This window comes from Oryx dammah, unplaced genomic scaffold (assembly GCF_014754425.2).
Source record: "Oryx dammah isolate SB20612 unplaced genomic scaffold, SCBI_Odam_1.1 HiC_scaffold_16, whole genome shotgun sequence".
In the NCBI taxonomy this organism is placed as follows: Eukaryota; Metazoa; Chordata; class Mammalia; order Artiodactyla; family Bovidae; genus Oryx; species Oryx dammah.
The window spans coordinates 5,532,326-5,543,870 of NW_024070200.1; the positions used below are offsets into that span (position 1 = coordinate 5,532,326).

The following is an 11,545-nucleotide window of genomic DNA, read 5'->3' on the forward strand; positions in this document are numbered from 1 at the left end:
GGCGTCCTGTTGAGCTGTATCTGAATTCTGTGTGCCTGGGTCAGAACCGGGGGGCGCTGGGCTCCCCGCCCTTCCCTGAGGTCGGTCCGTTTATACAGAGAAGGCCGCTTCCCAGCCGTCTGGGGCCCCAGTACTGGTGCCCACAGGTTGAGCATGTTGGACGATCAGCCCTTGGGTTTCAGTCGTGCCTCTGAGAGTCAGGATGAGAGGGCTTTGGGAGGTTCAGGCAGAACTGAAGGAGGTTCTTCCCCAAGGCCTTTCGCTTGAGTGTTGAAAAGTCTGAAACATTTAGATGCACATCAGGCTTCAGTCTCAAGGTGGAAGCCCAGGTGTTTGCAGTGGCAGAAAAGTGCCTGCTTGGCCTGTGACCCTGGAACCGCCACACACCCACCGTGGGGCCTCTGCACTGACTGCCCCGCTGCCTCCTCAGGCCATGACTCCCTTTATCCAGGGTTAAGCTGGTCTGTGAGTGGAATGAGCTGGGACAGCTGGCTTCATGACGTGCCGATCGCTTTCCTGTTTCTCACTGGTCTTTGCAGATCACAAGTGTTCAGATTTCTTGGTGTGTGTCTACTCAGCCATTGGTTCTGGGGATGCTGGGTTTAGAGAGTAGTGTTGTCTGGCCTGCCTTTTCCTAGACTCAGAAGTAATCTTTTGAGCTGCTGACACCTTTATTAGGAAATAGCACATGAAGCTGTCTTGAACTCTGATTCCCTGGGATAGAATGGGGAGATCAGACTTATTAATGAGCATTTAGAGACACTCTAGGGCTTCCCTGGCGGCTTAGAGGGTAAAGAGTCCACCTGCCAATGCAGCAGATGCAGGTACGATCCCTGGGTTGGGAAGACCCCCTGGAGGAGGAAATGGCACCCCACTCCAGTATTATTGCCTGGGAAATCCCATGGACAGAGGAACCTGGCGGGCTACAGTCCATGGGGCCACAGAGAGTTGGACACGACTGAAGTGACTGAGTTTACACACACAGACCCTTTAAGATATGGGGGGCTGCCCTGGGGGGCCGTATTCCTCCCCCGCCCGAGGTTGCTTTGTCAGGCAGATATTGTGGAGGGCAGGGGCAGTGTTGGGTGTTAGGCACTGTGAGCCAAGCCGCAGGCCCCGAGGTGAGAAGGGTTCGGCTGCAGGTCTGGCTGGCAGGGGCAGGTACACAGATAAATGCACTGCTGTGGGGTGGGAGGGGTTCTGGGGGGCATGGAGGGAAGGTGGGATGAGGGGAGGCCTCCAGAGAGGCCAGGGCTCAGGCTGAACAGGGGCTGAAGGTAGCTGCAAGCACGAGGGAGCGGGGACAGTGGCCAGAGTGGCAGGTCCAGAGGCCGTAAGGAGGCACAAGGCTCCTTGAAAACTGGCCTTGCTCTAAAATTTGGATCTTTTTTTATGAAGGCAAAGGAGAGCACCACTAAAAGGTTGTAAACAAGAAGTCAACAATGTATATCCCCAGGGATGCAGGAGGGACGGTGCAGGAATTTGAGACCAGTTGGGAGGGTTTTGCACATGATAAGCCGGGCACGAACAAGCAGGGGAACGACTAGACAGATGGAATCCAAAGGGCGACCTGGAAGGTGACATGCTGACCAGCTGAGGCCCAGGGAATTAAGTGGGGGTGTAAGTGCCGGGCCTACAATGTTGTCTCCCCTGCCCCTGCCCCCGCCCCCACCCCTGCCCCCAGGACAGGAGTGATGAGAGATGCAGGTTTTCCGTGTAGTCAGTGATTGGGGGGTTTAGAAACTCACAGTATAGCTTTCAGCATAAAGAAAGTGGATAGGATGCGCCTAACTTGCTCTGTTTTTCTTTTGCTTGTCTGAAAGTTTGAATTTCTCTAGTTTTAGAGTAAACTATGTATATAATTTGGAAACAGGATTTTTCTTTTCCCTGATTCTTGATCCAGTAGAAGACTCTCATTGGGTTCTTAGTGGCCAAATAGGAGAAAAAGATGCTATTTGCAAGTCAGTTACAGGCTTCCCTGGTGGCTCAGACGGTAAAGCCTGTGCCTACAATGCTGGAGACCTGGATTTGATCCCTGGGTCAGGAAGATCCCCTGGAAAAGGAAATGGCAACCCACTCCAGTATTCTTGCCTGGAAAATCCCATGGAGGGAGGAGTGTGGTGGGCTACAGTCCTTGGGGTTGCAAAGAGTTGAACATGACTGAGTGACTTCACTTTCACAATTCTAGGATCCTGCTTCATCCTTGGGGAGCGTTTGTCCTGTGTTGTGGGGTTGGGGGTGGATGGGCTCAAAGGCGGTAACTATGTAATGAATAACTGTATTTGGTTGAGAACAGCAAGGGATAATGTGTACATTTTCTGAAGGGTATGTCCCTCAGTGCAGGTTTGGGGTCTTCCAAGAGGATGTCTGGTGTGAACAGAATTAATGAAAATAAAATAACTCTGCTCAGTTTGATGAAGCAGGGCCGAATGCACCCTTTTAAGTAGCTTTGGGTGTTTCTTATCCTCTAATGGCCAAAAAAAAAGGCCCTTCTGAGCCAGAGCACTCACGCTATCCTGTCCCCCCTCCCTCCCGTGTTCAGATCACCACCGGCTACAACCTGGAGGACGACCGCTGCGAGTGTGTGGCCCTGCAGGACTTCCGGGCCGGAGAGCAGGTGGGTTCCGCCCGAGACCCTCAGCTCACACTGTGTGAGATTTGTATTTAAGGCTTGTTTAAGGAGTATGTTCTAGGACCCAAAGCCAGGATAAACACATCGTGCTCTGCATGGGACCTTTGGGCCCGCCAGGGAGAAAGATTTGCACAACTGCCCGACTGTATGTAACACTGTCCACTGAAAATCAACACTGTGTTACAACAGTAGAACAGATTTTTTCCATTATATAAACTGCGTTGTTTTCATATCTTTCTCTGTGGATTAGAACCTTCTTTATACGGAGGCTGTGTATTTAAGTGGCAAAACCATAAGGGAATCGGAACCCACAAGAGCTGTCTTACACTTTCTCTTGAATCTGTTTTCAGTAATAATTGAGGCGAGGGTGGGCGGGGCTCAGCCTCTCAGTCCGCTTGCAGATATGCAAGTAAGAACACCTGTACTTTGTCAGCCATGAGCAGGAACTGACACAGGCCACTGACATTCTTGCAGAGACAGAGTGAAAAGTGTCAGCCTAACCAAGTGTCGGAGGAAAGTTCATCACCCCTCTGCTGCGTGCAGAATTGCCGCAGCGTCTAAAAACGGGTTTCCGCCAGACACTCTGGTGGTCAGAGGAGGGGAGAACATGGTGAACTGTAACGTGCAGTTGTGAAGGGACAGTATCGCTGTGCCTGGGCAGGGCGGGGTTATGAGAGAGGCCGGGACGGGGTCTGGCTCCTCTGTGTGCTGGGAGGCCTGGGGGGGCGCTTCTCCCCTGGCAGGCCCGACCTGGCTGCACCGGGCCTTCAGCACCGGGTGTGGTTCCTCCAGGGCTGTCCGTCCTCTTAGTGTAAAGTCCCGGTAAATGTACGAGAACTGACCCTTTGCCCTGCTTTGTACTGAGAATGGATGTTAAGTTTCTTTTATATCCCTTTATTTTTTCTTTACTGCATCTCAGATTTACATTTTTTATGGCACTCGGTCAAATGCAGAGTTTGTGATCCACAGTGGTTTTTTCTTTGACAATAATTCACACGACAGAGTGAAAATAAAGCTTGGAGTGAGTAAAAGTGACCGGCTCTACGCCATGAAGGCCGAGGTCCTGGCTCGCGCTGGCATCCCAACGTACGTAGACACAGCCTGTCAGCTCTCTCCTGTGGTCCTTGAAATACTTGCAGTTGCAGAGTGTTTAATTGGCGAGTTAATGCAACTCCTCCGCTATAGTTTGTCTTAATCCCTTTATCCCTATTATACTGCGAATTTAAACCGTTAGATGTATGGTGGTTTACCAGCGTTTTCAGATCAACATAATCGTGTCGTTGAAAGCATCCACAGTCAGTTCCAGGGTATGTGGCCTGAAATCCTCCTTCAGTTAAATCAGTGCCTCCATGTCATTAATGCCTTTCACCCTGAAAAGGTTAATGACGTGGATCAATTTGTTTCATTTAATTCTTTGCCACCATTAGTTTCTGTAATGAAGTCACAATCCTCAGTGATTTCAAGAATTTCTGGTTAAATTTTTTAAGATTTTCTTGCATTTGAGGTGCAAAATGAGAAAGACAAGAATTATGATTTATTGGTTCTCCAGGGAATGGAGGAACCATTCTTAATGAAAATGGATTATCTAGACCTTTTTTTTTATTGAACTTGTCAATATTTGATTAATGACTAAAATGTGACCTCAGCGTAAATTATTGTTAGCCTCTTGTCAGGAACCGTGGGTGTGCTCGGTTCTCTAGTGTGTCCTGTGCCCCTGAGGTGAAGGCTCTTAGACTGGCGACCGCTGGCAGTGGCGGTCCCTGCCCTCCTCCCGGGCCGGCCCAGCCCTGCTGCATCTTGCCAGGACTGAACGCTGTGTATTTAGAGTTCGGGGGAGAAGCACGGGGGACTCTAGCTGGCCTGGTGCTCCCTGAGGGTCACCACCCCGAGGGCAGGCTTAGAGATCTCCCTGAGGCGCGGGTGGGCAGGAGTGGGCTCCCGGGACTGATGGAGCCTCTTCTCTCGTCAGCTCCAGCGTCTTTGCCCTGCATTTCACGGAGCCACCCATCTCCGCCCAGCTGCTGGCTTTTCTCCGAGTTTTCTGCATGACCGAAGGTAAATCATCTCAGGAAAAAAAAAGGTTTACTTTTTTTTTTTTTAATTCATGAAGTGTGAGGCAGAGGGATTCAGATTAAAGATAAAACTGCTTAAAATTAAAGCACTTTGGGGGAGGAGGTAAGACGGTAATATTGGAAAAAGAAGAAAATGATGTTTCATCCTGGAAGTTTTTTTATTAAATCCTCGATGTGTTGCCAATATTCGCTTGTAATAAACAAATAATTCTCTGCTGCATTAGGAAAAAAACGTATAACATCTTGGACTATCTAACCGTATCAGATTCTACATTCGTAGACGGAAGTTTTTGATGTGTTTATTTACCTGGGACGACAGAGCCTCAGTGTACTCATGGGGTCTGATGTCTCTAATTCATCTGGACGAGTGAGGGGCCAGTTGTCACTGAAGTTGTGGGGTTGGTGGGGCCTGTGTGGGCCAGAGGCCTTCATCTGTTAACCAGCTCTGTGGTTTGGATCCAAAATTGCCAGCAGGCCTTTTAATGCCAGGCATCCAGTTGGAGTACAGAACACTGCAAACAGAACCTGTTTAAACTGCAAAATATTCTTGTCAACAGCCTCTTACTTCAGGCACAAAAAGAGTTTCATATATATATAGTATTGAGCATCGATTGTATGTTTCTGCAAGTAAGCCATTTGGGGTTTCTAGTACTGAGATGTGACCTGTTGCAGGCATGTTTCATCCTTCATCGGAAAATACGCTCCTCCAGATCCCCTGGTCCTGAGGTTCCATTGTTAATTGTGTGTGAGTTTGCTCTTGTAGTAAAGCACCTTGGATCCTGTGCACAACAGATTGGGTGGGAAAGAGTGAGCAAGCGAGCGAGTGCCCCCTGATTGAACAGACAAATGTGAGGCTGTCTGAGCGTTGGAGTGAGGGCAGCTGGGCCGGAGCAGAAATGCCAGCCCCTGGAGGGAGCCTGCTGGGCTCTGCCGCCCAGCTCCCTGTCTTCATGTCCGCAGCCAGAGAAGTGCTGCCTGGATCTGGCTGGTCATCAGGATGGAGGTGGGAGAATCTGAGTCCCGAAGCACAGAGAGGCCACTTGGACCCCAACTGCAGAGCCCAGAGACACGCACGATGGTCCTCATCCCTCGTTCACAGCCACACTGCTCTGGACTCCCTGTCACTTGAGTGAGAGCTTATGCTTCTGTGTGTGGTGGTGAGCCATCACTCCAGTTTAGTGGACACGAGTTTATGGTTAACTGTGGGCTTTTCTTGCATATAAGGTAGGGTTACAGAGTTGAGTGTCACATGTCACAGTTCACGGCCTGAAGAAGCTTATAACTAAGAGCAGTGATGACGATGACGACCCCTGGAATCTGGGAGCCCCACTCTATGTGGGGCTCTTGTAATAATTCTCTACTGCATTGGGAGAAAACTTACGGATAATCTTGGATTATCCAACCGTGTCAGAGTCTGCATTTGTAGAGGACTGTGGCACAGGCTGTTCATTCTCAGCCGCCTTGTGGGAGGGAGGCAGAGCTTCCCACTTGACTGACATAGAAACTCCTGTGCCATGAGGAGAGGAACGTGCCACTCAGCTCACAGGCAGTGACCCTGACTTGGTACCAGCTCAGCCAACTCAGAGTCTGTGCCATGGGCCCCCTTGTGGCTCCTGCAGGTTTGCAGGAATTACAGTCCACGGAAGAGATCGTAGCGCTGCAGGGTCTTTACCACGGAGCCAGGCTGGGGGCCACCAAACCATGCTCTCATGGTGGCTGGGGTGGGGGGAAAAGGGGGCTGGTGAGGAGCCCTGTGAGTGCAGGGAACCAGGAAGGGTCTGTGAGTCAGGGAAGAGGGGAAGGAAGCCTGCTCCTGGAGGCTGTGTTCATTTCCCAAGGGTCGCAGGCAGGTGGATGGCCTTTTCTAGGTTTCATCTCTCCAGGTGTGTGAAGTCAGGCAGATTTCACTGAAAAGCAGCAGAGAGAAAGCTCTGCTTCAGCTCCTTGGCTTCCCAGCATTCATAAAGGGTGAAACTCGGGTAGTTTGAGGAAGGAAAAAAGATAGGAACCTTAGTATTGGGGACTTCCAAAAAGATACTTCTTCCACCCAAGAAGTTTATCTTCTTTATACAAAGAATAAAACTATAGGCTCAAAACGTTAAAATCCTCAATTTTTTCATGATCTTTTGCTAACAAATGCAACTTAATAAATTTCTGTTTTTGAATATTAGATTAACTTCTATTTTATTAAAAAAAAAAAGAAACCCTGCTTTTGAATCATTTTAGGTTCGTTGATTCTCTTTAGTTTCTCTGTAGTCATAGAGAGACAGTTTGTCATGTCAAGACAATTGATGCGTTCTTTGAATCATTCTCACTAATACTAATAAAAGTTTGGTTTGCTGGCAGCAGAAGTTCTTCCATTTGAATTGTAAATAGTGACAGCTGTGGGGCATTTTGCTCTGAAAGAGACACTGTCTCATAATTACATAAGAAGCACGGGTATGCTTCTTGAGCGTGAATAGGATCGGCACATTTTGGTCTTTCGAAGATAATGTGCCAGGAGATAAAGTGCTCAGAGCAGTTGCTGAAGTCTTTCCTCTTCTTACATGTATTTGAAGGTAACTGAGATGTGCACTTGTGTTATTTGTAATTCCTATTTAAATGCCTGACAAGTGAGGGGTACAGGCACATTTTTTTCATTAAGATTTTTCTAGTCCATTTTCTTGTTTCACTTTGTGGTTTGTTACAAGATGAGACAGATAGCTTGGTCAGGTCAGCTACTGGAACTGTTAAATTCAGATTTCAATCTAGAAGGGTCACTGGGCTCTTGTGCTGTTGTCTTCCCTGAGTGCATTGCTCACCTGGATGTCTCTTCTACCCAATTGGTGTGACTGGGCTCACGGTTTGCGGGAAGGGTGTTCTCAGAGTAAGGGGTGTGTCTCTCCAGATGGTCTTTAAGAAGCATCTTCTGAAACCATCTAAAGACTCTCAGGACCCCTCTTAAAAACAACGAGACGCAGAGTGCTGGCCAAGCAAGGCTTGATCTAGATGCCAATCAAGAATACCTCCCGCTTTTTCCTTCCCTGAGACAGGTCAGGTTCTGACCCTGCTCTGACTGACCGGCGAGAAGGGAGCACTTTACCGCGGACGAGGACGCTGCGGGGAGGCTGTTTTGTGAGGTGGCCGCTGGTTAGTATGAAAGTAGTGCTGTTTCCCCTAACAGACGGCTGTTTGTGTTTCCTGTAGAGGAGCTGAAAGAACACTTGCTGGGAGACAGTGCCATTGACAGAATCTTCACCTTGGGGAACTCTGAGTACCCTGTCAGCTGGGACAACGAGGTCAGGCTGTGGGCATTTCTTGAAGACCGAGCCTCGCTTCTTCTAAAAACATACAAGACAACCATTGAGGTGATTCGGTTGATCAAGCAACGATTTGTGCTTTGTCATGTTTTAAAAGATGTTTCATGAGAGATTCTTTTTTATTTATTCAAAAATTAATTTATTTATTTTAATTGGAGGCTAATTACTTTACAATATTGTAGTGGTTTTTGCCATACATTGACATGAATCAGCCATGGGTGTACATGTGTCCCCCATCCTGAATATCCCTCCACCTCCCTCCCCATCCCATCCCTCAGGGTCATCCCAGTGCACCAGCCCTGAGCACCCTGTCTCATGCATTGAACCTGGACTGGCAATCTATTTCATGTATGATAATATACATGTTTCACGTATGATAATATACACGCTATTCTCTCAAATCATCCCACCCTCACCTTCTCCTAGAGTCCAAAAGTCTGTTCTTTACATCTGTGTCTCTTTTGCTGTCTTGTGTATAGAGTCATTGTTACCATCTTTCTAAATTCCATATATATGTGTTAATATGGAGAAGGCAATGGCACCCACCCACTCCAGTACTCTTGCCTGGAAAATCCCATGGATGGAGGAGCCTGGTAGGCTGCCGTCCATGGGGTCGCTAAGAGTCGGACATGACTGAGCAACTTCCCTTTCACTTTTCACTTTCATGCATTGGAGAAGGAAATGGCAACCCACTCCAGTGTTCTTGCCTGGAGAATCCCAGGGACGGAGGAGCCTGGTGGGCTGCCGTCTATGGGGTGGCACAGAGTCGAACACGACTGAAGTGACTTAGCAGTAGCAGCAATGTTAATATACTGTATTGGTGTTTTTCTTTCTGACTTACTTCACTCGTATAATAGGCTCCAGTTTCATTCACCTCATTAGAACTGATTCAAATGCATTCTTCTTAATGGCTGAGTAATACTCCATTGTGTATATGTACCATAGCTTTCTTATCCGTTCGTCTGCCAGTGGGCATCTAGGTTGCTTTCATGTCCTGGCTATTGTCAACAGTGCTGTGATGAACACTGGGGTACACGTGTCTTTTTCAGTTCTGGTTTCCTCGGTGTGTATGCCCAGCAGTGGGATTGCTGGGTCATATGCCAGTTCTATTTCCAGTTTTTTAAGGAATCTCCACACTGTTCTCCATAGTAGCTGTACTAGCCTGCATTCTCACCAACAGTGTAAGAGGGTTCCCTTTTCTCTGCAACCTCTCCAGCATTTATTGTTGGTAGACTTTTTGATAGCGGCCATTCTGACCAGTGTGAGATGGTACCTCATTGTGGTTTTGATTTGCATTTCTCTGATAATGAGTGATGTTGAGCATCTTTTCTCATGAGAGATTCTTAAATGTAAATTACTGTAATTCTTTAGCAAAATCATTGAGTATTTGACATTTGGAGAAGGAAATGGCAACCCACTCCGGGATTCCTGCCTGGGAAATCCCCTGGGCCGAGGAGCCTGGTGGGCTACAGCCCACAGGGTTGTAGAAGAGCTGGACACGACAGCGACTAAACAGCAGCAGCCAAATCTAACTAACTGATATTTTTCTATTTAACACATTGACCCTTACCAAGAGTCAAGAGGCATTATTGATTAGAAGATAAATTTTTAAATTATTTAATGCTTTTTTATAATTTGTAATTCATATGATACAAGCAAATGTAAGGTTTTATTTGTGCTTTCAAAGTTTCCTCCTGGGTCCCTTGACTTCAAATACCTATCATTCATCCAGCATCCAAGCACTGTGTGATTTAGGCTCCTCTTTTTGGTTAGACCATCATTTATTTAGATATAATTTACATAGAGTAAAACTCATTCCTCTGAAGTGTACGCTTGGGTGTAAGTATACAGTCATGGAGCCACCCCTACAATCAAGTTCTGGAACCTTCTCCCCTCCCCACCCCCAATTTCCCTTGTGCCCTCGCCCCCGGCAATCACTGATCTGCCTTCTGTTGCTATAGTTTACCAGTTTAGCGACTTGAGATAGTTGAGTTTGCTGTTTCTTTTCCAGGAAGATAAGTCCTTCTTGAAAAACCACGACCTTTCTGCCCGTGCCACCATGGCCATCAAGCTGCGCTTAGGTGAGAAGGAGATCCTGGAGAGAGCGGTCAAGAGCGCGGCCGCGAACCGGGAGTTCTATCGGCGGCAGATGGAGGAGCGGGCGCCGCTGCCCAAGTACGAGGAGGGCGGCGCCGGGCTGCTGGAGGGCGTGGCGGACTCGCGGCTGCCGCTGGTGCTGAGGAGCCTGGAGGGGGAGGCGGGCGCGCAGGAGGCCTTGACCCTCAGCGAGGCCGTCCGCAGGGCCCAGGCCGCCGAGCATGGGCTCGTCAACGGCGAAAGCGCTATCCCCAACGGGACCAGGTCGGAGAAGGAAACTTTAACTCAAGAGGAAAGTAAAAGAGCGACTGGAGACGCCAAAGAACCTTCTTCCGACAGCACCGAAGACGTTGCACAGTAGCCCCGGCTTCAGCCGAGGTTTATGAACGGGCCCGTTTACATCGCTGTTTCCCTGTTCACGGTTTTCTTTCTGCTGAGAGAAAAATATGTTTTTGCTGCTTTATATAAAAATGATTTTTTTAAGTTATTTAAAAAATCTAGCTTCCCTTTCTGATTATGATTGCCATCTTGCTTCTAGGCCAAACCAACCAGTTGAGCAAGCAGAACACAGAGGGGAGGGGCGCAATGGAAGGTTCTGCAGGCCCTCTGTGGGCAGACACCTTTTCTGCCTGGGAAAGAACGCAGCTCCCCGTCCGTGGTGCTGCTGTGTGCCTCGCCTCTCCACAGCCAGGGGGCAGGCCCGCCCCGCCTCATGCCCGACGAGGGTGCTCTGGGGGTCCCCAGGGCAAAACAGGCTCGAGGTTAGGAAACCTGGGAGTCTGGGCAAAAAAGATGAAATCCTTTCTTTTTTTTTTTTCCTTAAAAAAAAAAAAAAAAGCCCCAGTACCAAAAGAAAAGGAAAGGTGGCAACCTTATTTTTAATAGTTTTAAATGTTGATGATAATCCTAATGATATAAACACGTGGACACACACACATGCAGACACACACACACACCCCTAGTGATTTCTAAAGATTTGTTTACTTTGTGTTTTGTTTTACTGTGTTAAGAACGTGTCCTTTCTCCTGGAATCAAAGTAGGATATGCATATCCTGCCCCTAAATTTCCGCGTTGGCTCTGATTGTGAAGCGGTGCGCTCGCCCTCCACTCTGGTAACGAGAGCACCACGGCCGAGTTCAGGCGAGGCCGCTCCCGGCTTCTCTGGTTGTCACAACAAGCTAGAGATTTTCAAAGCTACACTTTTGAGTAAAAAGCCTTATTAAAAGGAAAACGTGATTAATATTTTTGTCTATTCCTTTTCTTTGGAGTGTGACAGGCCTCTTGAGTCAAAAGTGAAAGTGTTAGTTGCTCCGTTGTGTCCTGCTCTTTGTGACCCCAGGTACTGTAGCCTGCTAGGCTCCTCTGCCCGTGGGATTTCCCAGGCAAGAATACTGGAGTGGGTAGCCATTCCCTTCTCCATGGGATCTTCTGGGCCCAGGGATCCA

The 11,545-nt window shown here is 48.3% G+C and overlaps 1 protein-coding gene across 3 annotated transcripts in view; it reads left to right on the top strand.

Moving 5' to 3' along the window:
* SETD3 (SET domain containing 3, actin histidine methyltransferase) overlaps positions 1 to 11,342 on the top strand; it is a 76,878-nt gene extending 65,536 nt beyond the window's left edge. For all 3 annotated transcript variants that reach the window (XM_040256964.1, XM_040256966.1, XM_040256965.1), the window contains exons 9-13: positions 2,543 to 2,617; positions 3,552 to 3,718; positions 4,602 to 4,687; positions 7,891 to 8,051; positions 10,015 to 11,342. In XM_040256964.1, the coding sequence (XP_040112898.1) occupies positions 2,543 to 2,617; positions 3,552 to 3,718; positions 4,602 to 4,687; positions 7,891 to 8,051; positions 10,015 to 10,461 (936 nt within the window). In that variant the 3' untranslated portion in view covers positions 10,462 to 11,342. The remainder of the gene's footprint in view (positions 1 to 2,542; positions 2,618 to 3,551; positions 3,719 to 4,601; positions 4,688 to 7,890; positions 8,052 to 10,014) is intronic.
* The last annotated feature ends 203 nt before the right edge of the window (positions 11,343 to 11,545 follow it).